Source organism: Oxyura jamaicensis, chromosome 26 (assembly GCF_011077185.1).
Source record: "Oxyura jamaicensis isolate SHBP4307 breed ruddy duck chromosome 26, BPBGC_Ojam_1.0, whole genome shotgun sequence".
Taxonomy (NCBI): Eukaryota; Metazoa; Chordata; class Aves; order Anseriformes; family Anatidae; genus Oxyura; species Oxyura jamaicensis.
Genome location: NC_048918.1, coordinates 3,051,876 through 3,073,814, shown reverse-complemented (window position 1 = coordinate 3,073,814; position 21,939 = coordinate 3,051,876). Strand labels below are relative to the sequence as shown.

At 59.2% G+C, this 21,939-nt stretch overlaps 1 protein-coding gene across 7 annotated transcripts in view; it reads right to left on the bottom strand.

The window, feature by feature from the left end:
- The window catches only part of FOXP4 (forkhead box P4), a 57,726-nt gene extending 35,904 nt beyond the window's left edge, over positions 1–21,822 (bottom strand). For 5 of the 7 annotated variants that reach the window (XM_035346973.1, XM_035346977.1, XM_035346978.1 and 2 more), the window contains exons 1-2: positions 21,675–21,822; positions 2,039–2,234 (exon numbers count right to left, since the gene is read on the bottom strand). In XM_035346973.1, the coding sequence (XP_035202864.1) occupies positions 2,039–2,218 (180 nt within the window). In that variant the 5' untranslated portion in view covers positions 2,219–2,234; positions 21,675–21,822. Of the gene's footprint in view, positions 1–2,038; positions 2,235–5,582; positions 5,595–16,686; positions 16,817–21,674 lie in introns of those variants that run through there. The other 2 variants (XM_035346975.1, XM_035346976.1) reach the window with 2 other exon arrangements.
- Between the last annotated feature and the right edge of the window lie 117 nt (positions 21,823–21,939).

The window sequence follows — 21,939 nt, the reverse complement described above, 5'->3', positions numbered from 1 at the left end:
CCCCCCCCCCCCCCCCCCCCCCCCGTTTGCTCTTCCACCCGCGGGGGACACGGTGGCACCCATGGGAGCCAGGTGCCTACGGACCTTGGGCAACAAAGGTCGGAGCCACTGCTCCTTGCACCAGGAGGAACAAAACCAGCCCCAAAACACATGGGCAGAGCACGACCCCCCCTTGGGAACTGCCCCATCCGAGCAAACCCTTGAGCTTTAAGCCACCGGTGGCTCCTCAAGCTCAGGTGGGGGCACTCGGGTGGGTTTCTGCCCCTCCCAGGCCCCAAAAACCTCGGGAGCGTTCACACAATTAACTAAGAAAAAGCAGCACGAGGTGATGTTTCGGGAGCCGGGTCGGGGGAGATGTCAGACAGGAGCACCCAAGGGTGCAGGAGCGCCGGGGGCGAATGCTGGATGCTCCCGCGGATGGTGTAAAGCCTCCATAAAGCACCTAATTGTGCAAAACTCTCTGTACGGGGCCATTTATCCCTGACCCCAGCTGCCGCTCAGCCCCGCGCCCTGGAGCATGAAGATTGATGGTCCTCGGGACGCCCCCCCCCCCCCTTCCCCGGCCCCGAGGTGCTGTCATTGCGGATGTCATTTGGGTTTGGAAGTTCACCAAACCCTCTCCCTTAATAACCCCACGTGCCAGCGACTTTTTCCCAGGGTAATTACAGCGGGAGCCCCAAGGAAGAGACACAAAACGAAGCCCAGGCGCCGGGCAGGGCAGGATCAGGGGGCTGAGCTGGGAGAAAACCCGCAAGGATTTGGGGACGCAGCACCAGGGCAGCCACGGGGACGAGCCAAAAGCACCAGCACCCCGCAGAAAACCCTTTTTCCTCTTTCCTACGGAGCAGGCAACTGCTTTGCCCGCGTGCCAGCCGCTCACACTGCCTTGGCCATGCAGGAACAAGTGTCCCCAATTCCTCCTGGCTCCAGCAAAGGGAAATTCGGGGCCGTCCCCCGCGCGGGGAGGGGAGCGCGGCGGCGCGTTCGGCAGGGGTGACTTGCAGAAGCATTACACGCATGATTACCCTTCAGATCAGGGGAACAGGGGCTTAACTGCGTGAGAAACGGCTGTTATTCAGGTAATGGATTTACAGCACTCACTACTAAAGTATCAGACACAGCAATTTTTTACAGCTTTCACGCTGGAATTTATGGCTCAGGGAGGCGATCTCCGTACGAGGCAGGGATCATTGCCTTATTTAGTATCCGAGGAGGAAAATTTATGTTTTCGCCCAAGTTTGTTTTGAAAGGTAACCTGCAGGCACGCACACGCAGCCCCCTTCCCCGCGGGCGCGCAGGCAGAGCACCGGGTGCCCCGGGGGACACGCACCGAGAGGGCTCCTTCGAGGTGCACACGTGTGTGTGCAAGGACAGAGCTCATGCACACGGCTGTCACGCCTGTTTTAGGCCGTCACACGTTGTTTTAGGCCATTTACATGTGTTTTAAACCACACACGCAAGGTTAATTTTTCATCTCAACGCACCATGAGCCCCCAAAACTGGGGGAGCGCCTCTGCTCGCCCACCTGCATGCCCAAATGCTGCTCAGATCAAAACCTGCCCTTGCTTTTACAATCAACAGGTCTTCATCTTGTCCCCAAAGCCCTCCTGCACCACACCAAGGGGGCTGGAGCGTGCTGACCCCACCAGCACAGGCTTGCTCCCCCCACCCCAAAATGCAGCCACCTGCGGCAGGGACGGCCAGGGTGCCACCTCCAGCACCTGCACCCCTCAACAAGGATGGGTGCAAAGAGACCGGGGCTGGTGCAACCAGCCCTAGGGACACAGGGAGGGTAAAAACTAGCATTGCCCCAACCCTAGATACCCCAAACCCCCTGAAATTGGTTATCTAGAGAGGTTGTGGAGGCTCCTCCTTGGAGATCTTCAAACGCTGCTTGGATATGGTGCTGGGCACCCTGCTCAGGGTGGCCCTGGTGGCGCAGGGGGTGGACCGGGTGGACCCAGAAGTCCCTGAACTGTTCCCATATTGTGGGACCAGCTCGTGGAGGCACCACAGCACGCCGGGGTGTCCGTCCTACCTGCTGCTGCTGGAAGTGCAGGAGCTCCACCGGGCTCATCTCTCCGTTGGCCTCCCCGCTGGCGGCTCCTTCTCTCCCCCCGCCGCCCCCGCCGCCATCGGGCTGGTTGGTGAGGCTGCTGACCCCGTTCTGGCCGGAGGGAGTGGAGCGTATCGTCTCTGAGGCGGATTCAACCATCATGACTTGCTAGCAGGACCTGAGGAACGAGGAGGGAGAAAAGTAGAGGCTGAGAAGAGAGACCGAGCCCCCCGCCGGCACCCCCACACCTCCGCCCCCGTGCCTGTTCCGTGGTCAGGCTACACCCAGTTTTAGCTGAGGTCACTGAACTCCAAAAAAAAAATAAATAAAATAAAAATAGGGAGAAAAAAAAGAAAAAAAAGCTCTTGGAAAATCAAATGTAGGGTGGGTGGGTGGGTGCGGGCAGTGGCGTGAGCTGCCCCCAAGGTGCTGCCAGCACACCCTGTCTCCTGGGGAACTGCCGCACTTTTCAGCTTTCCTCCTGCCTGACGGAAACCCTGGAAGCTGAGAATTTGTCACAGAACCACAAATTCTGAAACGTTTCACTTGGAGACGACAGAGGCGGCAAAGTTGCAGAGTTTTGATGCGGCCGAAGACCGAGCACGTGGAGCCCGCGCTGCGCGTTTCGCCCTGAAAACCTCGATCTCCACCGAGTCCTCGGGGAGCATCTCAGCTCCGGCACCCAGCGCCCTCCTTCCCTGCTCCAGCCCCTGGCAGCAGCATTTGCATCTCTTGAGCTTCGTTTCCCCCAAGCACAGGCTCTTGGAAGGCACACCACTTTTCTGCATCCAGGGCGTTTATCCCTGACCACCGTCCCCGTTACGCAGGGCAGAGGATCAGGGTGCTGCGCCCCACTCCAGCCATCTCAGGGACCATCCAGGGCTCGGTTTCCCCAGCACGGGCACCCAAAGCACCGCACGGAGCTGGGGGGGTACCGGCAGGAGCGGCATCGGGCTGGGGAATTTGGTGGTGCTGGCACGTCACAGCTGGCTGTACGAGCACCGGGCGCTCACCCCCAAGCGTCCCGTGGAGCCGCTTGGTAAAGGAGCACAGCCCAGCTAGGGGAGGGACTCCTGAGGAGTTGCAGGGAGCGGTTTCGGAGGGACCTCGGTTGGGTTTAATTAGCGGGTAAGTCGTTAGATGTAAAGCTCAGGGTCCCCATGTGCAAAGTGCTGGACACTGGCGGGGTCCCCTCCTGCGAAAGCCCCGCGCATCCTCATGTCCCCCCCGGGCTCTGCACAGGAGCAGTGTGGGGACGCTGCAGGACTCAGGGATGGGATCCACCTGCAGAAGTGCCGGGTCCAGGGGGAACGAAAAGCCTCGGGACTTGGGAACGGGGAGCACCCCCAGCCCCAGCCTGCAGAGCTGCAACCCCCCGGCTCCCAGGGGCCACATCCAGCCCCAAGCAGCTGGGAGCAGCTGGGAGGCAGGGTGCTGGGTCTCTCCCTCCCTCCCAACACACATTTTGCCCTGCAGAAGAGCAGAGGACGCAGTTTTACCCCCACTTTTCTCTCCTCTTTCCCCACATCAGAACCAAAACGGCGTTGACCACCACCGCTTGGAGCCAGCCCGCGAGTTCGAAACAGGAGGGGAATAAATAAAGCAAGAGGGACGGGGAGAAGGAACACCATTTCTCCCTTTTTTCTTCTCTTTTTTCCCCCCTTCTTCCCCCACCCCGCCCCAAAAGACAGAAAGACAAACCGCGAACAACATAATTGCTGAAATGTGGCGTGTAATAATAGCTATTCAGAAGCTGATCATTCATATTAAACAGGGTGAAGCAAGCTTCTCATTTGCATGTTTGAGATTATATGCATTTCAAAAGTCATTTCCGCAGGGTATATGACTGACATTAATTCCCATGCGGAGCTGCTGGCTCCCTCCCGCAGCCCGCGCGCCGCCAGCACGCGCGTGTGCGCGGTGCACGGGGACGCACCGGCAGCCCCGGGAGAGCTCAAGGTTAACGGGATTACGGCGTTTTAGCTGCCTTTGAAGGGCAGGGCGAAGGAAGGGATGCTCGCCTGCAGGTGCCGAGTTAGGAGCGAAAAAGCTGGAGGAGACGGAGCCCCTGTTTCCTCCGATTTTGCCCCAGATTCCTCCCTCCCAGCCCCACGGGGCTTTCAGCCCTGTTAGCAAAGGTCTCAGGTGCCCAGAAGGGAAGGGAGCCCTTGAAGGCAAGAAAACACCTTTTGCCCTTGAAAACCACGTTTGCTCGCCGGCCCCTAAATGCCCCAACAAGAGCTTTTAGAAAAAATAGATTCAGTTTGGTCACTTTTCTCGCTTTCCTTCAGTGAAGCCCCGGCTCCGAAGGCGCGCAGCCCCGCAGGGAAAAGCAAAGCGGCGACCGGGCCTGTCCAGGAGTCACAAGGTATCACCACGGCCAAAAAACTCAGCAGGATTCAAAAAAAAAGAAAAAAAAAAGAAAAGAAAAAAAGAAAGGGATTTGACTTTTATATGGAGAACAAGAATATCCAGAGTTACAACAGGAAGTATTAAAAAAATCCAAAAAAAAAAAAGGAGGGGGGGGGAAGTTTTGGAAAGGATGTAAACTTTCCTGGCTTCGGGGCATAAATTGAAGCCTAACTATTGGGAATTAGGAGGAAATCTCTTCCCGTTGAGGAGCCGGAGCCGGGGGCTTGCTTCGCCTTCCCCCAGCAGGGCCAGGATGCTGCAGCAGATGGGGCAGAGCCGGGCGAATCCCGCAGCCAGCGCCGGTCCCTTTCCAAGTCTAGTAAACTGCCTTCCCGCTCGCAAACCCTACCGGGACGCTGGTGTGTTTGGGTTCCCAGCGCTGCGAGGGAAGTCATAAAAGCAAGCAATAATAATAATAACGAAAATATTTCCATTCACATAAAACTTTTACAAAACCTTAAAGGAAAAAAATATACGTATATATGTAATGAAGCCAAGGGCTGCGGCGCTGCGGGGCCGCCGTGAATTAGGAAGGAGCAGGGGCTGGGCTCTCCGTAAGTGCTCCGGCACATGTGCGTCCCCGCGCGCGGACGGAGGTCTGCGCAGCATCACAGCGCCGGCTTTTCATCTATTTTAGTTCGCCCCAGACAGCCAATATTTTAGGGATTCTCCTTCACGCCGGGATCCAGAGGGTCTAATCAGGATCAGACCTTCCCCCAGGCACGAAGGCATGGCCCCTGGCCAGACCGTCCCCGCCGGCGGATCCGACAGCCAGATAAAGTACAAAATGATGGTTTTACTTAAAAGGGAAGGGGAGGGGACCCCTCTAATGGCAATGAGCAACAGAAGCTGCGCAAATGGATCGCTAATTACCATCGCAGACTCAAAACCATTTCACTGAATGAGCACTCTCCCTTTTTTTTTTTCCCCTTTTACTTAAGTGCGCACCTTTCGCAGGACAAAGGAAGGGAAGCAGAATTGCAAATAAAGAATCCCCCAGCCTTTAGCAGTACCATATGGCGACGAGAGTATATTAATTATGGTCGCTTTTTAATTAACAATTGCTTGATCTGAGCAGCAACATTTCCTTGACATCCCCTGACTTGCCGCTAACCTGGTAAGCGCGCGCATCACGCCAAGTCATCAATTCAGTTTTATTGACCCCCTCCCCCCAAAAAAAACAGCCACGAGACCAGGGCTTTCCAATTAACACCTCCGCATTCTCTAATTAGCGCAATTAACAGCCTGATGGATGCCCACAGCTTCCCCGGGAGGGCGGGCACAGATCAGGGGTTTGCTGCCGGATGGGTGCGCGTGTGGCCGTCCCACGGGTGCCCGTGTGCACCACGACACGAAGCGTTCAGGACCCTTGGCATACAGGAGAGGATGAACCCGGAGGCTGGCTTGGGGCGAAGGCTTGCTCTGGAGGACGTGGGAGCCATGCACGAGGCTCGCAGATCTTTACAAGGGACGAGGCATCTGCTCCGGAGGACTTTCGGGACACCCCAACCCGCCCACCGTGGTGATTCTGCTTCTCCTCCGCCCAACTCTGAGCAACGGATGCGAACACAAATAGCTCTGCTCAGCCCTCGGGACACGCAAACGCAGGTACACCCCAGGCCGCGAGCTCTGAAGAAGCCCAAACACCTATTTCAGCTGCCTCCCCTATTTTTATATACCCTTATTACAGCAGTCCTCGGGGGCTCCGTAACTTTGCATCGCCCTTCGCGGGCTGCGCACGGCCGCGCTCGTGCTGCTGCCACCCCAAACCAGAGCCCGGCAGGGGCAGGGAAACGAAGGGCGCAGCCCCCGATAGCTTCTAAAAGCCCAAACCCAAGCAGGGTAAGAGCAGACGTGGGCAAGGAGTAATTCCCACGGGGCCGAGGGAAGTTACGGCGCGGTATTTCTGGCAGCAGCCACGCAGCAAAGCGGGGGACGCGCACGAGGACGGCCGAAAGCAGGCGCCTGCGGAGCATCCGACGGAGATGAACCAGGCCTGGGCACTTGCACGCATCCCCCCACGGCCGGCGGGTCCCTGTCCCCTGCTGCTCCTTCGCCTCAGTATCCCCCGACGCAAACCAAGGTGCACCCCAGCTGGGAACGACCGCCCGGGAGCAGCTGGAAATGGGAAGACGCTCCCCGTGCCCAGCACGGCCCCGCTGCGGGGCCGCGTTGTGCCAGCGCAGAACAAGCCGATGACACCAGACATTTGCAAGCAAACCCCAGTCGCACTGCTCTGGAGGCTTTTTCCACCCCTCTCTCCACCCCCCGGCCCCAAACCCATCTCCCCAACCCTTTTTTCCAGCTCCATCCTCGCCAGGCTGCAGAGACGAGGACGGGGGCACCCCGCGGCACCGCAGCTCGCCGCCAACCCCTCCGGTGGGCACCAGCAGCGGATGCAGCAGCACAAACCAAGCAAATCCCCCAAAGGCTGGGCAGCAGCGGGGACGGATCCAGGGCTGCCACGAACCCGGACAAACCAGGAGCTTTGGGAATCCCACGTCGTGGTGGGGTGCTCCCCGTGCCGCCGGGAGCAGGCGCGCGCACGAGGCTGGGGCGCAGGCAACGGATCTGCTCCGAGCCATGGGAAGTTGAGCAACTTGCCTGGCCGGATCCGGCACCGAGCGAGGCTCGGGGAAGCGAGGCTGGCTAATCTTAAAAGGCTTTGGCTCCGCGAGGAGAAGCGGCAGCCGGGATTGCTCGGAGAATGGCTTTTTACCCTTTAATTAACACATAAACACATGGAAATGTGGAAAGGGGATTAAAATACAAGTCTAGGGGAGCTAAAATGAATCTGAAGCATTACTGAAAATTAGAAGAGATTTAAGGAACCAAGGATTGGCTAAGCCCAGGCACCGCTTTAATGGGATCACACCTCTGGGCACTTTCATCTCCCACTTTCATCTCGCTCCCAGCAACTTCCCTGGGCAGGGCCAAGAGCTCTGGGCGCCGTTCCCCACCCGCAGCTCTCCCCGGGGCCACCCCGAAGCCTCCCTCACCCCAGCTGGGTTCACGAGCACCCCGGGGCCATCAGGCAGCGGCGAGCGTTTGCCGCTACTCGGAAATGGAGCGAGAACAACCCCAGAGAGGTTTGCCTCCTCCCCGAAAAGCTGGCTTGCCCTACTCACAGTGCACCTGGAAAGCTGAGCGTCACCACCAAGAAAAGTCCCTAGGAGAGCGCTGGGCACGGTGCAGCTCCTGCTCAGCTCCAAAATGTCTCCTTCCGAGCAAGCTTCGCTCTCCAGACCTCACTCCAGCAGCGTTGGGGATGCTCCAACAGCACCAAGGATGCTCCGGCGGCACCGAGGACACTCCACGAGCATCGAGGACGTCCCGGCTGCTGCAAACCCCATGGGTGATTCTCCCCGGGACCCCAGCCCGCTCCCACCCGTGGCAGCACCCAGGGTGGGCAGCGGCCCCGGCTGCTCCCCGCCGAGCTCCGGGATGGCCGAAACCCCTCCGGTGGGGCCGGGCACGCGCCGGGGCCGCGGCTCCATCGTGCGCTTCCCTTCGCTCTTGAAAAGATTAAAAAAAAAAAAAAAAAAAAAAGAGAGAGAGCCCCACTCCATCTCATTAAGAAAGTAAACACAAGAGCCGTCTAAGTGTCTAATTAAGCTTCTAATTAGTCCCTGCTTGTTACTAATGCAAATTAGATTACGCCGCTTAACTACAGCATGTCCACAACACCCTTGTTAATTGCGGCCTTTTGAAATTAAATTACTCCCTAATTAGCATATCAAAGCCATTGATTCGGAGCCAGGAAAGATGAGGGCAGGAGGAAGCCGAACGCCAAGTTTTGTTAATCAGGGACGTCTAATTAAATAGTGACGTGGCGCACGGGGGCTCCGGTCTCGCGGCTCTGGAGCCGCACGCAGAGGTCCCGGGGGAGCCTGAGCGGGGCAGCACCCAGGGAGCCGCTGGCACCCACCCATGGGTGCCCACCACCTGCACCCAGCATCCCGGCGGGTCCAGCAGCCGCGTCCCTGCAGGTGGAAGCTGGCGGAGAGAGCTGGGGGCCGGAGGGATGGAGGAGCCCGAAAGCAGCAGAGCTGGGGCAGAGCACGAGCAATCGGAGAGCCCCGAAATAGGGTCCGGAATGGTCCCGGGATAAAGCAGAGCCCCGAAATAGCCACTTGCTTCCCTTCTGCTCAGTGTAAAGGGGTTGATATCGAGGGGAACTCAAAGGGAAAATGCACGGCAGGGCAGCGCACAGCACCACTGCCCAGGCCCCCACTGGGCAGAGCAGCCTCCGAAAGCCTCGGCATCCCCAGGGAGCAGAACCGGCACCGAAGCCAGGACAGGTCTGGATGCACGCAACGGCATCTCCCACCTGCAGGACCCACGTCAAGGCAAAAAAAAACACCCAAAGCCCCCCCACACTTGTGGGCAGGGGGACACGACCTCCCCAAAAGCATCCCACAAGGGGCACCGAGCGCCCGGCGTGGATTCGGTCCTCGGAGGAAACCAAGCGCGTCCGCGACCCCACCAAGCAGAAGCGGGGATGCACTCGCTCGAGTTACCCAACTCCCTAAAAACCCCAGCCCCAAATTCACCAGGGGACATAAAGGGGGCACCAGGGGCACCCGTACCTCAAAGCGGCCAGATCCCCTCCAAGGAGAGGTGAAGCTAATGCCTCATTTTTTTTTCCCCTAAGTTATTGAAATAACTTCCTGAACGTCCCAGTTCTTTAAATCCTGTAACTTTTCCTCTCTCTTCTTTTTTTTTTTTTTTTTTTGTTTAAAGAGGTGGGAAGGGAAAAAAAAAAAAATAAAGGGACGCAGATTGGAAAAGTTTAATAGAGGGAGAAAAAGTCTATTAAGAAAAACGCAGGCAGCCCGTCTCGGGGGAAGAGCTGAAATATTAAAGAAAGGAAAATCGCTTCTCCGGCTGCAGAGACAGAGGAGGAGAATAGAGCGGGCTTAAGAGAAGGAGCCGCGCACTTTTAATTGAAAAGAGGGAGATTCAAATGAAATATCCAATATCCCCAGTTAAAGAAAGGAAGAAAGACGGACCCTGGCCGCTTTGCTACGCCGAGAAATTGCTAAAGCCCTAACTTTCTTTCTCTCCCACTGCCTCGTAAGTTATAGGAGAGAGGGATGAGAGAAAGAGAGAAAAAAAGGGTCTTTCAGAGACGGGGAGCTCAGGGGAATGGGGGAGGAGGGTGGGAAGAGAGACCAAGTTTCATTCATTTATTTTATTTTATGAGATGAGTTAAAAATAATAAGAAAAGGCCGAGTTTTATAATGTCAGTGTTTGGAAGCAGCAGCAGAAGGGAGAAGAGAGGGGGGGAAAGCAACTAAGAACAGAAGGGCCAGCTCCAACCACCCGCCGCACGAGCCTCTCTCCCAACGAGATTCAATTAATTGATAACAAGAGGCATCAAATTAATTTTTCAAGGATGTTAGATTTTGATGAAGGAAAAAATCTCTCTGATTTTAATCGGGGCGGCGTTTAAAAGGCATAAATGAATATCCCTTTCTAATCATCTGAGGCGCCGAGGAAGCACCAAGCGGTTAACGTGAAAATTCAAATCGTTTAATTAGGGGGGGGCGGGCCCCGCGGCCCCGGATGGGGGAAGGGTAACTGGGTTTTTCTTTTAAAGAGCTTTATGAAGAAATTATTTTTAAAATGATTTCTTTCAAGCATCCTTGCTCCCCCCGCCCCGAAACACGCACACTCGTAAAAACACATCTCTGAGGTTTTTTCCCTTTGAATAGAGACCATTCCCATCACAATCTAATTAACAAAAATGATAATGAATAGGGTGGGGAAAAAAAAAAATTCACAGGGAAGAAAAAATGCTCCAAACTCCCAGGGAAAAAAAAAAAAAAAAAACACACGGGAGGAGAACCCGGCTGATTTCCCAACACGCACAGCTCGCTGTCAGAACCGCTCCGCGCCTCCACGCGGGACGAAGCCTTTAAGATTTGCAGCCCGAGCGTGCTCCTGCCTCAAAATCCTATTAAAATAATTAAAAGCACCTCCCATCGCTGCACTTCCAGGGGAAGAGCTTGCAGCCCAAGCCCCGGAGGAGAGCGGCGTGCGCACCCACGTGCGTGCGCACACCCGCCCGTGCACGCGTGCGCGCCCCGCAGCCTCGCGCCCGCGGTCCTGTGCGGCACCCACCAGCCACCCACCGCCGTTTCCAGCTGCGGGGACACGCCGACATCTCTTAAAGCCAGGCTGGGGGTGAAGGCTCTGTCCAAACGTGGTGCGCGTGGCTCTTTTCGCTCTTCGCCAAGACGAGCGCACGCGGCGGGGAGGCACGGTCGTGGCGCACGCATCCTGCCCGCTGCAGAGCCCCGGGCCAGCCTCCGGGGCACACGCAGCGCACGCCCAGGGTGCCACGCACCCAAAACACCCCACACCCAAGGTGTCACTCACCCAAGTCGCCACGTGCTGTGATCCCTTCCCTCCCTGTTGCGCGCCGACAGCCTGAAGCCACCCGTGCCCGCGGGTGTCCCCGCCGAGGCACCCACCTACCGCAGCCTCCAGCCGGTGCCGAGGAGGAGGAGGGCTCTTCCTCCCGGACAGAGCCACTAACAGCATCGTGTCCCACGCCTGCCCCACGGCGAGATGAGGAAGAGGAGGGCAGGGAAGTGTCCTGATGTGTCTGCGGTTGAGGAAGGCACCCACGGCGCGGGAGCGGCACCCGGCAGCCCTGGGAACTGGAAGGGCAGTGCCGGGGCGGAGGAAGGCTCCTGGTGACGGCGCGTTTATGGGGAAAATAAAAAATAAAATAAAAAAATAAAACCAGATTGAGGCTGAGCAGGGGGAGGACACAGCCAAGAAGGGAGAAAATGAACTGGAAGCAGGCGAGAGCCAAACGGGACCAGGAAAAGGAGCAACGGGGGCGCGCGGGCGTAGCGACACCGCCAGCCCCGAGGGATGCGGTGCTGGGACACACGGCCCCGAGCAAAATTTTCCAGCTGAGTTTGCATGAAGTCAGGCTGGAGGTTGCTAAAAGTCTCTTCTGGCCTTTAAATAATCCAGAGGGTGGAAATAAAAAAAAAAAAACAACGCCGTGCCTATTAAGTGCGAGGGAAGAGCTCAGAAGCTGCAAGTTTTCCCAGACTCAGTCATGTTTGTGCAAAAATTCATCCAGAAACGCTCTACTTAACGCGCTCCCCGCTGCACAGTGATGCTTTCCACTGCAAGTCCCATTTCTATTCAGGAAGAGGCCTGGTTTCCATCCAGAAATTATGCTGCTCACGAGGAGAAAGAAGAAATAAGGCGCTGGGGGGGGAGAACTATCCTTGGGCACTTTCAAACTCTCGGTCTGAAGTCCTTTTTTTTGCATCCGAATCAGAGGCAGGCATGGCCCGAGGCCGGCTCCCCGTCTCGCCAGCACCCCTGGAGCAAGGCTCGGCCGCTTCGAACCCCTTCCTGATGCTGTTCCTGCACGGCTGGGTGCCCTGCACGGGCTCAGCACCTCCCGCCTGGTTCCAGCACACCCCGAGGACAAACACGGCTCCCGACAGCAGCACCGGGAGCCGCAGCTGGAGGAACGCGAGCAGGTTCAGGAGTTGCCTTAAAACATGGGCAACGGCACCCGAGGATGGCATCGGTGCGGAGAGAAAAGGTGTGCTGGAAGTTTTGGGTGGGCAGAAGAGGGCTCAGAGGCTCAGAGCATCCCCACGAGCGGGGGAAGCACCTCCCCACGCCAGGGTCCCCCCACGCGCCGCGGTCCTTGGTGGGCAACCTGGGATGAGCCGCATTCAGCCGCCGCATCCTCTTCGATCCCAAGCTGTGCGGGGCCAGGGAGAGCCCCCCCAGCACCCTCGCTGGGGCACAACTTGCAGGGACGGAGCAGGAGCTCGTCTCCTTTCCCGGCAGGGACGGCATCGCACGGCCACGCTTCCAGCATCCCTCTGGCCGGGCAGGCGAGCTGGTCCCGCAGCACCACCCCCAGCGTCTCCAGACCACGCTGGGCTCCTGAGCCCCACTGCCAACCCGAGAGCTCAGCCCTTAAAGCACTCATCGGGACTCAGCACCCTCCCAAATCCCAGCAGCACATCCCTGCTGTATAAACTGGGACAGAGCTACGGAAGGACTGCTACGAGAGGCGCAATAACGCTGTGCCAGAGGGGGTCTGCACCCCCCAAATCCCTGCTCATCGCCGGCAGCGGGTGATGCTTCCTCCTGGGAATGGAGACCCCCAAACTCATCCAGGCACGGGGTGCACACACAAAGCAGCAGCACGCAGGGCACTGCCGAGGCTCCAGCCAGAAGTGACCGGGGGTTCGGTGGCCGAGTGCCACTGGGGGCATCCCTGGGGGCATCCTCGGTGGCATGGGACAGGCGGCGCTGCGATAGAATGGTGGTATGAGTTGCAGCCTCATTGGAAAGCGCACCTGGAACGGCACGAGGTTTTCTCCCCTCTGCCCCTCTTTACAAAAATAAAGTCCTTGTTCTTTATGATATTAATTCAGGATTCATTGCCAGGGCAGAGGGGGCACGGTGGGACTGGTGCCCATCCCAACCAGGGTGCAGGCAAGGTTCCGGCACAGCCGCTGCTGCCGCGGGGTCTGTCATGTCCCTGGTGAAGCAGGCAGCCGGCGCAGCTCTCGCCTGCCCCAGAAACGCGTTCCCCAGAGGCGGAGATGGAGCACCTCGCTCCATGGCTCCAGGCAGGGTGTGTTGGGGACACGGCCCCGGCGGTGCCTTTCCTCGCCATCCCTGGAACTGGCGGGTTTCACCCCAAAGCAGCGTGGCCATCCCAGCTCAGGACAGCCCTTGTGAGCGTGCTACTGGGGGCGCACCAAAGTGCTCCTGAGCAGCGCTGGCCTTGTCACCAGCCACCCCGGTCAGGGCACGTCCCCAAAACAACCACGGCAGGACAAGGGATGGGAACGACACCGAGACACAGCGCTGACACCATCCGGGTCACCAAAACTCCACGAGCGACAAGCCCCCGGGTGCCCACCACGCCACCAGCCCCGCGTGGACCAATGCTCCTAACCCTAGCCATAATCCTGTACGGAATTTAAAAGCCGTCTGTCCGTCTGTGTGTCCCAAACCTGCCCCCGAGCGCAGGGCTGGGAGCTCAGCAGCGCCGGGGGCTCCTGGCGCATCACCGCGGATAATCAACCAGCTGGCCCCGACCTTCCCCAAAGCCCCCTGCGATCCCCAAACGCTCCCCTCACCCCGTCAGCTTTCCCTCATTGCATTTCTAAACGGACTGCCCTTTTCAGCAGAGTCCTGTAAAAGGCTCTGTGATCTGGGGGGTGTCGGGGGGACGGCGCTACCTCGGCACCTTTGCGCTACCTGCGAGGAACAATGCGGCGTTTGATCCCGGACGGGGCTGCTCCGACAGCCCCCGAGCTTGACCCAGATTCGGAGCGGCGGCTCCTCTTCCCACAGACAAGGACGTTTGTTCAGGCTGCAGCCCGCCAGCATCAAGGGAAAGACTTCAAGGGATTTGGAAGCGGAGCCTAAAAGCGGAATCTGCCACGCTAGGTATAAATAAAAACCTGGGTTAAAAGAGGAAGCGAGAATAACCCGACCGGAGCCGTGCCGAGCAGGGAGCGAGTGACCTTTGGGGCCGGACCCGGAGAGCCCCGAGCATCCTCCAGGGCAGGGAGGGATCAGCCCCGGGACCTGTCCCGTTAACACCGGGTCCCTGCCACATCCCACGGCGATGGGGGAACTCAGACCTGACTTTCGGCCGGGCTGAAGCCAGCACAAACCTTCCGCCTGCAGCTACAGCAAAAGAGGAACGAAGCAAACCTCGTGCCGCGCCACGAGAGGGAAGCTCGGCCGGCAATCCCTGCTCCAGGACGCTTACACACACCTCGCCCACCAAGGGATTGTAGGACTTCTTCCCTATTTCTCTTCCCCTCCCTGCAGCAGCAGCTTTGCAGCGTTTCCCCATCGCCCGGCTGCTCTGCGGGTTTCATCCCAGCCTTCCAAAACGCTGCAGAACCCGGGGTGGCTCTGCCGACCCCCAGGAAGCCTTGTCCTGGTGCAGGATGCGGCCCGACACACGGCCTGCCCGTCTGCTCTCCGTTGCCCATTTCTCTCCTTTTCCCCCCCCATTCCCACCTCGCACCTGCCTACAGGAAGGACCTGGCTCCGCTCCCCCCGCTGCGAACCCAAGCCCAGCACCGCCACAGCTCCCCCAGCCCAGGTTTTCCAGCAGGGCAGGAGCCGAGCACCCCTTTTTGCTTCCCAGCTGGGAAATCCTGGCCCTTTGGGGGGTTCATTTACACACAAACGCTCGAGGCTGAGAGCGGGGCCCGGCGACACGATCCGGGCACGGGAGCGAGCAAAACCCAGCTCCGAGCCCCTGTGCAGAAGAGAAGTTGCACGGCTCCGGTCAGGAAGGGATTTCCCTGCAGGGAAAGCAGCCTGAGGAGCAAAGGAGAAGGCGTAAATACTTCGGAGACAATATCAGAGAAGGGCAAAGCTGGAAACACCGTTTTATAAAAGCTGCCGCTTCACCCCTACCCAAATCCGGGGTGGCAAAAGAAGTGGGGTTTGCGGCTACGCCCGGGACAGCACATTTTCAAAATCCACATTTCCTGCCACAGAAGTTACAGGACTTTGTCCCCACGCACGCTTTTATTTTCTCTCCTCCTTCCGTTTCTAATAAGCCGAATGTGGCTGCATTTGGGAATTTCCCTCCCAGCCTCGGGTCTGGCCGCATCCAGGAGGGATCGGCCGGGGACTTCGGACTCCGGGGGACGGCCGCCCACCGGCACAGCACCCCGGTGCGCCGAGCATCTCGCCGCCACCTCCTGCCCCTGCCAGGAGCCCGGAGCTCCCGATGGAGGGGGAGATGCCCCGGATGGGATGTGTGCGGTTAAAGGTTTCGCTTTGGTTCCAGGCATCGCCGTCCCGCTCTGCTTCCATGCCTCGGGGTGTGCTCCTCTGTCTGGGGCAGCCCAGAAAACAGCACAGCCTGTGCCGACAGTGCCTCTGGAGGGTGGCCACCAGGACACAGCAAGTGGCACCCGGAGGGGACGTGACACCACCTGGGGACCCTCAGGCTGGGCCAGGCCATGGCAGGGGGTCTCTGCCCCAAATCTCTCCCTACAGCCAGGTCCAGGGGAGCCCAAACCTGCCGATGCTCACCAAGAAGCCGCCCCGGCTGGCACTTCATGCCATAAGCCGTCCCCCTGCCCAGAGTCAGGGGCAGCTCCAACACCCTTGGGACCGACCACCCCACGTCCTGGAGAGCCCCACATCCTTCTGCCCATGCAGAGGGGTCAGCTTCTCTGTTCCAGGCCCTGCTCTGCCGAGCTGGGCTGGGGACAGCCATCATCATCATCATCCTCATGCCACGAGGACCCCCCATGCTGGAAACCCCATCCTACAGCAGCCGACCCACCCGACGACCCCAGCACGTGACGCCACACATCCAAGCAAGCCACGAGCCCAGCTGCAAGCCACCAGCGAGCCAGCCCCGGGCACAACGCGTGCCACCAAGAGGAGATGTCCCCGGGTGGACGGGACCCGTGCGCATCCTTCGCTCCCGAGCACAAGCCCTGGCTGTAGCACGCTCCTGGGGCTGGAGACAGCTTTCATCCAGCCCGTGACGGCTCCTCCGAGGTGGTCCCCGTCCAGATCTCACTACACACAGCGTAGTCCCCAGCTTGCACGTTCACATTCGGCAGGCAAAAAGAGCTACTCACCACAGATCTCCGGCGCACGGAATAAACTCAGAGGTCTCGAGCGAGCCACCGAGGCTCACGCAGGGAGGGCAGGATGGAGCCGGGCTCTGACACCCGTGGCGCGATGCTCGGCGAGGCGCACGCTGCCCCGGACGGCAGCAGGGAGCACGCACCGCTGCCGTTTTCTCCCTCTGCTCGCCCCAGCACGGTTAAATCCCACCAGACAAACCCAGTCCCGCGAGCGCCCCGGGGAAGGTGTGTTGAAACGAGCCGTTTCGACACCGCCCGCCGCCAGCGAGCCGCTCATCCCGGCCGATCCCTGCCGCGGCCCCCGTGCAGCGGTGCCGAGCGCGCGGCCTCTCCTTCTGTTTGTTTAACCAGCACCAGCGGTGCCCGAGCAAACGCCCAGCCCGGGGCCGGCATCGCCCCGAATCCCCGAGCCTCTTGGAGCGCATCCAGCCCCGGCACGTGAAACCCTCGACGGCTCCTCCTCGGTGCCACCACCACCGGCACACAGCGAGGGGCTCGAGCCGGCCCCCCCCCCCCCAAACCCAACCCCCCCCCAAAACATCCACGGGGGGATCCGGGGTCCCCAACACGTACCCGAGCGCCCCCGGAGCGCGCAGCCCTCGCGGCCCTCGGAGCCCGCGGCGCGGCCGGGAGCAGCCCCAGGCGCCCGGATCCGGCCGGCAGCTTCCCCATCGGCCCGTGCCAGCTCCCGACCAAACACGGTCACGTGGAAGAGGTTTGCCAATGAGGCAGAATAAACAGCTTTCAAACTGCCTCCGAAGCAGGGCCCCCGGACAGGATTTTCTTCCCCCTCTAGTACCTTAAAAAGGATTTTTTTTTTGTGCGCGTGTTTTCACAGCTGCCCACGTTTTGGAAAGCAATCCCCCGCCCCACAACCCCCCCCCAAAAAAAAAGAAGTTTCATTATTGCACCTTTCGCTCCTGATAAACGCACGCAGGATCCGCCGGGACCGGGAGAAATTTCCTCCCCCTTCGCAGCCACCCTCCTCTCCCCCTTTGGTTAAAAAAAAAATACAGATATATAAAAAATAATAATAAAAAAACTGAAAGTGCTTTTGCTGCTGATCCGGACCCGACAACCGCGGCACAGGAGAAGGATTTCCGTTTGAGCACGAAGCAAAAAAAGACTTTTTTTTTTTTTTTTTTCTTGCCAACTTGCCAGGGCATGAAAGCCAGGCAGCGAGCGTCGCCTGGGGCCGGCGAGCGCCGACACCGGCTTGCTTCAACTGAGCTAACAACCGAGCTAGCAACTCCGAGCACATCTCCGACGCAGGCTTTTATTTTTTTTTTTTCCCCTTTAAATAAAAAAATAAAAGGGGGAAAAAAAAAAAAAAAGAGGCGAGCGGATGGAGACACCCCGTGCCAAGTGCTTTGAGCGCGCAGGGTTCGTTTGTTTCGGTATCCAGGTACCGTTAGGGCCGGCCCCGTACCCACGTCTGCGCTCGCGGCACAAGGCATCGTAATCCCTTAATGACTTCCCTTCAGCTCCGTCCCCAGATCTAATCTCTGCGGGCAGGGGAGCGAGATCTTTATGAAATAAAACGCGGACGGACGGGCTCTGCAGCTCGCTGCGGACCTCCGAGGGAAGGCGGATTTTGCCTCTCCGTTCTCCCCCTGCCCTGCCGCGCTCGCCAGCGCGGTTTTGTCGCGAGCATCACGCTTCCAGCGCTGAAACTTGGTTGCCAAAAGGGCTTTAAATCAGAGCAGGGAAAAGTTTTCGAGAAAACCTCTCCGGCGGCGTCTCCGCTGCGCATCGCACAACTGCAAAACGCTCTCGGGGGAAGAAAAATTGGGAAGTTTTTCCAGCTCCGACCACCCCCACCCGACCTGCAGGTCCCAGCGTGCCGCACGCGGTGCCCCACGGGGTGCGGGGACGGTTTTGTGCCCCCCCATGAATGCTGGGAGCCCCTTCCCACGCCACCCCCGTGCTGCCTGGCTGTGGGGCCGAGCTGCCAGCCAGGAATCCCCGGCGTGCAAGGTTTTTTTTTTTTTTTTTTCTCCTGGAAAAATCAAAATACAGCGAGCGGAGGTGACATCGAAGGGCAGAGGCAGGGAGCACTTCTCTCAGGTGCGCCAGGGTGCCCAGAGGCTGCACGTTGTCGTGTTTTTACATCTCCTGAGATGCATGGATGGGTTTCCAAGTGCTTTTAGGGCTTTATTCCCCCCATTTTTCCCCTCCATCCCTTGGTATCACCACGCTCGCCCCTCCAAGGGGCAGATGCCAGCAGCTCCCCCTGGGGAGGCACAGCCGAGCCCCCGCCTGCAAGGTGCCCTCGTGCCCCTCTCCGGCGAGCGGCCGCGCCGGCGGAGATGGAAATGAAAGCGGACAGGGCAGGAAATTTCACGTTTCCACTTCCAGAAACTGCAGGTGACAGCGGCGCGGCGGCAAGCAGAAGGACGGGGGGGGTGGAAATCGCCCCCGGCCCCGAGGGCTGGGAGCTGTCGGGAGGCAGCGGGGAGCTTCCCCCGGAGCCCCCGCACCACCTGCGGCCAGGGCTCAGCGCTTCGAAAGCGCCACGGCCAGGGGGGAAAACTGTCCCTGCCACGGGTCAGGAGGATTTCCCGAACCCTTCCAGCCGCCAAAGCCCGCTGTGCGGTGGGAAACGAGGTGCCAGAAGACAGAACCGTGTGTTCCTCTTAAATGAAATGGGGAGGGGGGTGAAAGGAATGAGGGGGGCTCGGCGTTGTCCTGCCTTTCTTGGGGAAGAAGAATGGGACGCGTCCCCGCGCAGGGCTCGCCCCCCACTTTGCCACCACAAAGGCAAAGCCGGCCCCGCACCTCCAGCCCCTCTGCCCCCCGCGGGACGGCCGAGAAGGGGCCCGGGGGGGGGGGGGGAGGGGGGGGAAGAGAAATTAAAAAAAAAGCAGAGGAAAAAAAAAAAAAAAAAAAACACAACTCAAAGCCGGAGCCTCGCCGCCCCCCTCCCCAGCCCCACCGCCAGAAACAAACAGCCTCAAAGCATCCCCCTCTCCGGCGGCAGAAAAGAAAAGCTGCCGGGCTCTCCGGGCAGCAACTTCACAAGTGAGTGCACTCGCATTCCTGCCGGGTTATGAGGAGGGAGAAAGGGGCACGGGCCCGCAGCGGGGATTTCGGCGGCGCTGCATTTTATGGGGTGCACCGATCCCCACACGCGCTCCGGCCGCTCTCCCCTTCCCGATGCAGGAGGTGAGCGGGGCCGCTGATGTTCCCCCTCCCGCACACTCTCAGCCCCCCTCCTCGCCTCCCCCCGCCCCCAAACCACAACTTTTCAGCCCTTTTCGTCCCAATTCTCCACCGGTTTTCTCAGCTTTCCGCCCCCCCGCCAAGCAAACCTTGCCCCGAAAGGCGCCCGGGCGCTTCCCAGTGCATCCTCCTCACCCGGCCCCTTCCCCACGGGGGGCACCCACGGCTGCCCCCGGGGCCCAGGACCCTGCAGCACCTTCTTGGGACTGAGGAGGGGAATTTTCCACCTTCTCCTCCCCCAAACTGAGCCCAAGTTTGGGCTCTGCACCGGGTCACAGCAGGGTTTGCTTCTCCCGGCGATGCTCAGCCCCCTGCTTCGGGCTCAGCATCAAACTGGACCTGGGGGGGGGAAACCCAACAACAACAACAAAAAAACCCAAACAACTACTAAATTCAAATAAAATTTTAAAGAAAAGGCAGCACCTCCGAGCCGGGAGGATCCCCAGCACTACTCCAAGTCCCGTCCCCCCCTCGCCCCCAGCCCTGCACCACAAAGGGCGGACGCCAGGCAGGAGCCGGAGCCACCCCGGGGCTCCGCAGCCCTGACAAAAGCTCCCCGCCTCGGCACATGAAATTTCCTCCTTGCTTTTCGCCAGATTTCTCCCCCCCAACGCATCCCCCTACCCCCCCCCCCATTTACAGTTCGATTTGAGCAACCTAAAGGGGGAAAAAAATAATAATAATAAAAAGCAAAGAAAAATAAGGGGGTGAATTTTAGGGACCCGGTGATTTCTCCATGCACCCACCCCCGGGGGCTTGGCGGATTTTAAACAGACTCGAAGGGTGGGGGGGGGGGGGGTTAAAAAAATAAACTCAGAGCTGGGTTTCACAGGAGCTCGAGACTTCGCCATGTTTAATTGACAAGCCGGGGAGGACGAAGGGGAGCGAGGTCCCCACGAACCCACAGCGAGCAGGGGCACGGCGCCCGCGCCAGCCCCACGTCGTGCTCATTTCCCACCGAACGCCTGCTCCCGGCGCAACGCGGTGCTCGCGTCAATTTGTTAAGGCACAAGAAGAAAATTTGTAAAAAGCAAATCCTCCCTCTGGTTCGGGTTAAAAAACAACCCAGGCTTTTTAATACAGAAACTAATAACGTTTTTATGGCATGCCCCACAGCTTTACAATGCTCGCGGAAAAGCCAGGGCTTAACCCGATGCTAAGTTGGGTCCGACCGTGGCAAGAGGCAACCTCGGGATCCCGCGGCCGCCGAGCGGAGCCGGTGGAGCTGCCTAAACCCGACGGGGGATCCTGGGGAGGAATCCGGACCCAAATTCCTTTAGGACTATATTAAGAGGAGCAAAATCCCAGGGCAAGTTTTTTCAAAGCGTGCGCTTCGCCGCTCCGAGCCAAGTTGAGCTTTCGGGCGGCCGCGATTTATTCCTGCTCTGCCCCACGCGGGTTTTTATTTGATTTAGAAAGCGCACGGGGGGCAGGGGGGAAGAGAAGGCGACAGCTCTTCACTTTTTTTTTTTTTTTAAATGGGGGGGAAGGAAAAAAAAAAAAAAAAAGAATCAATCCCAAATGGCAAAAGCGAACCCAATTACACTCCACTTGTTCTCCCCTGTACACACCTTGGGAACGCGCCTGCCAACTCGAAGCAGATTTCCCACCACCGAAAGAAATATTCGGAGCAATCTGCTGCTAGCACAGCACTTTGTGGAGAGCCTTTCTTTTTTTTTTTTTTTTTTTTTTCTTTCCGAGGGGGAGCCGGGGAGAAGAGACAGAGCCGCGTTTGTTTAGGACACGGACGAGGGAGAGGGCTCGGGGAAGAATGGGAGCAAGCGAACTTTGCCGGGGCAGCATCGCGCCACGGAGCCGGGACCGCGCCGAGCGAGGCTGAGCCAAGGCGTCCCTGGGCGGGGGGGGGGAGCTTGCAGCGACCCGCCGAGGCTTCGCCACCCGATTTTTATTTTTTACCCCAGCAATTTCGGAACCCCCCCCCCCCCCCACACCCCCTCCCCAGAAGGCGACGGCTCCGTACGGAAAAACTCTTTGCCAAGGCGCCCCGATCGCCGCCGCCGCCGTCACCGCCAGCAGCAGGCAGCCCCCCGAGCCCTCCCGCGGGCAGCGGGCATCGCACCGGAGCCTCAAGACCCCCCCCCCAACCCCTCTTAGGACCCCCCCCCAAGGCCAAACCACCCCATCCGCCCTCCCGAACAAAGGCGCACCGAAAACTCCCAAACTTCGCAGCCGGGCGCACGGCGGGCACGGATTGGGGTCGGGGCCCCCCACCCCGGGTGCCAAAACCCCGCGGCCGGCTCCTCCGGCCCCCTACAACGGGGGGGGGGGGGGGGGTTGGTTTTTTGGCGGTGCCGGTGGGTTTTCCTCCTCTCCCTCACCTTGTGGGTTTTTCTAGAGGGTTTCCCAGGGCGCCGGAGCGACGGCCGGTCTCGCTGCAGGTTGACGGGGGACGGCTGCGGCTGCTTCTCCCAGCAATTGGGAAAGTTGGGGCCGCTCGGCCGCCCCAATTATTTATCTCGAGCGAGGCGAGCGCGGAGCGGCGGGGCTGGGGGTGGGGGGGGTTGGGGGGGCGAGTTAGAAAAGTGAGGGGGAGAGGAAGGGGGGAAAAAAATAATAATAATAAAAAAAAAAAACAAAGAGCTC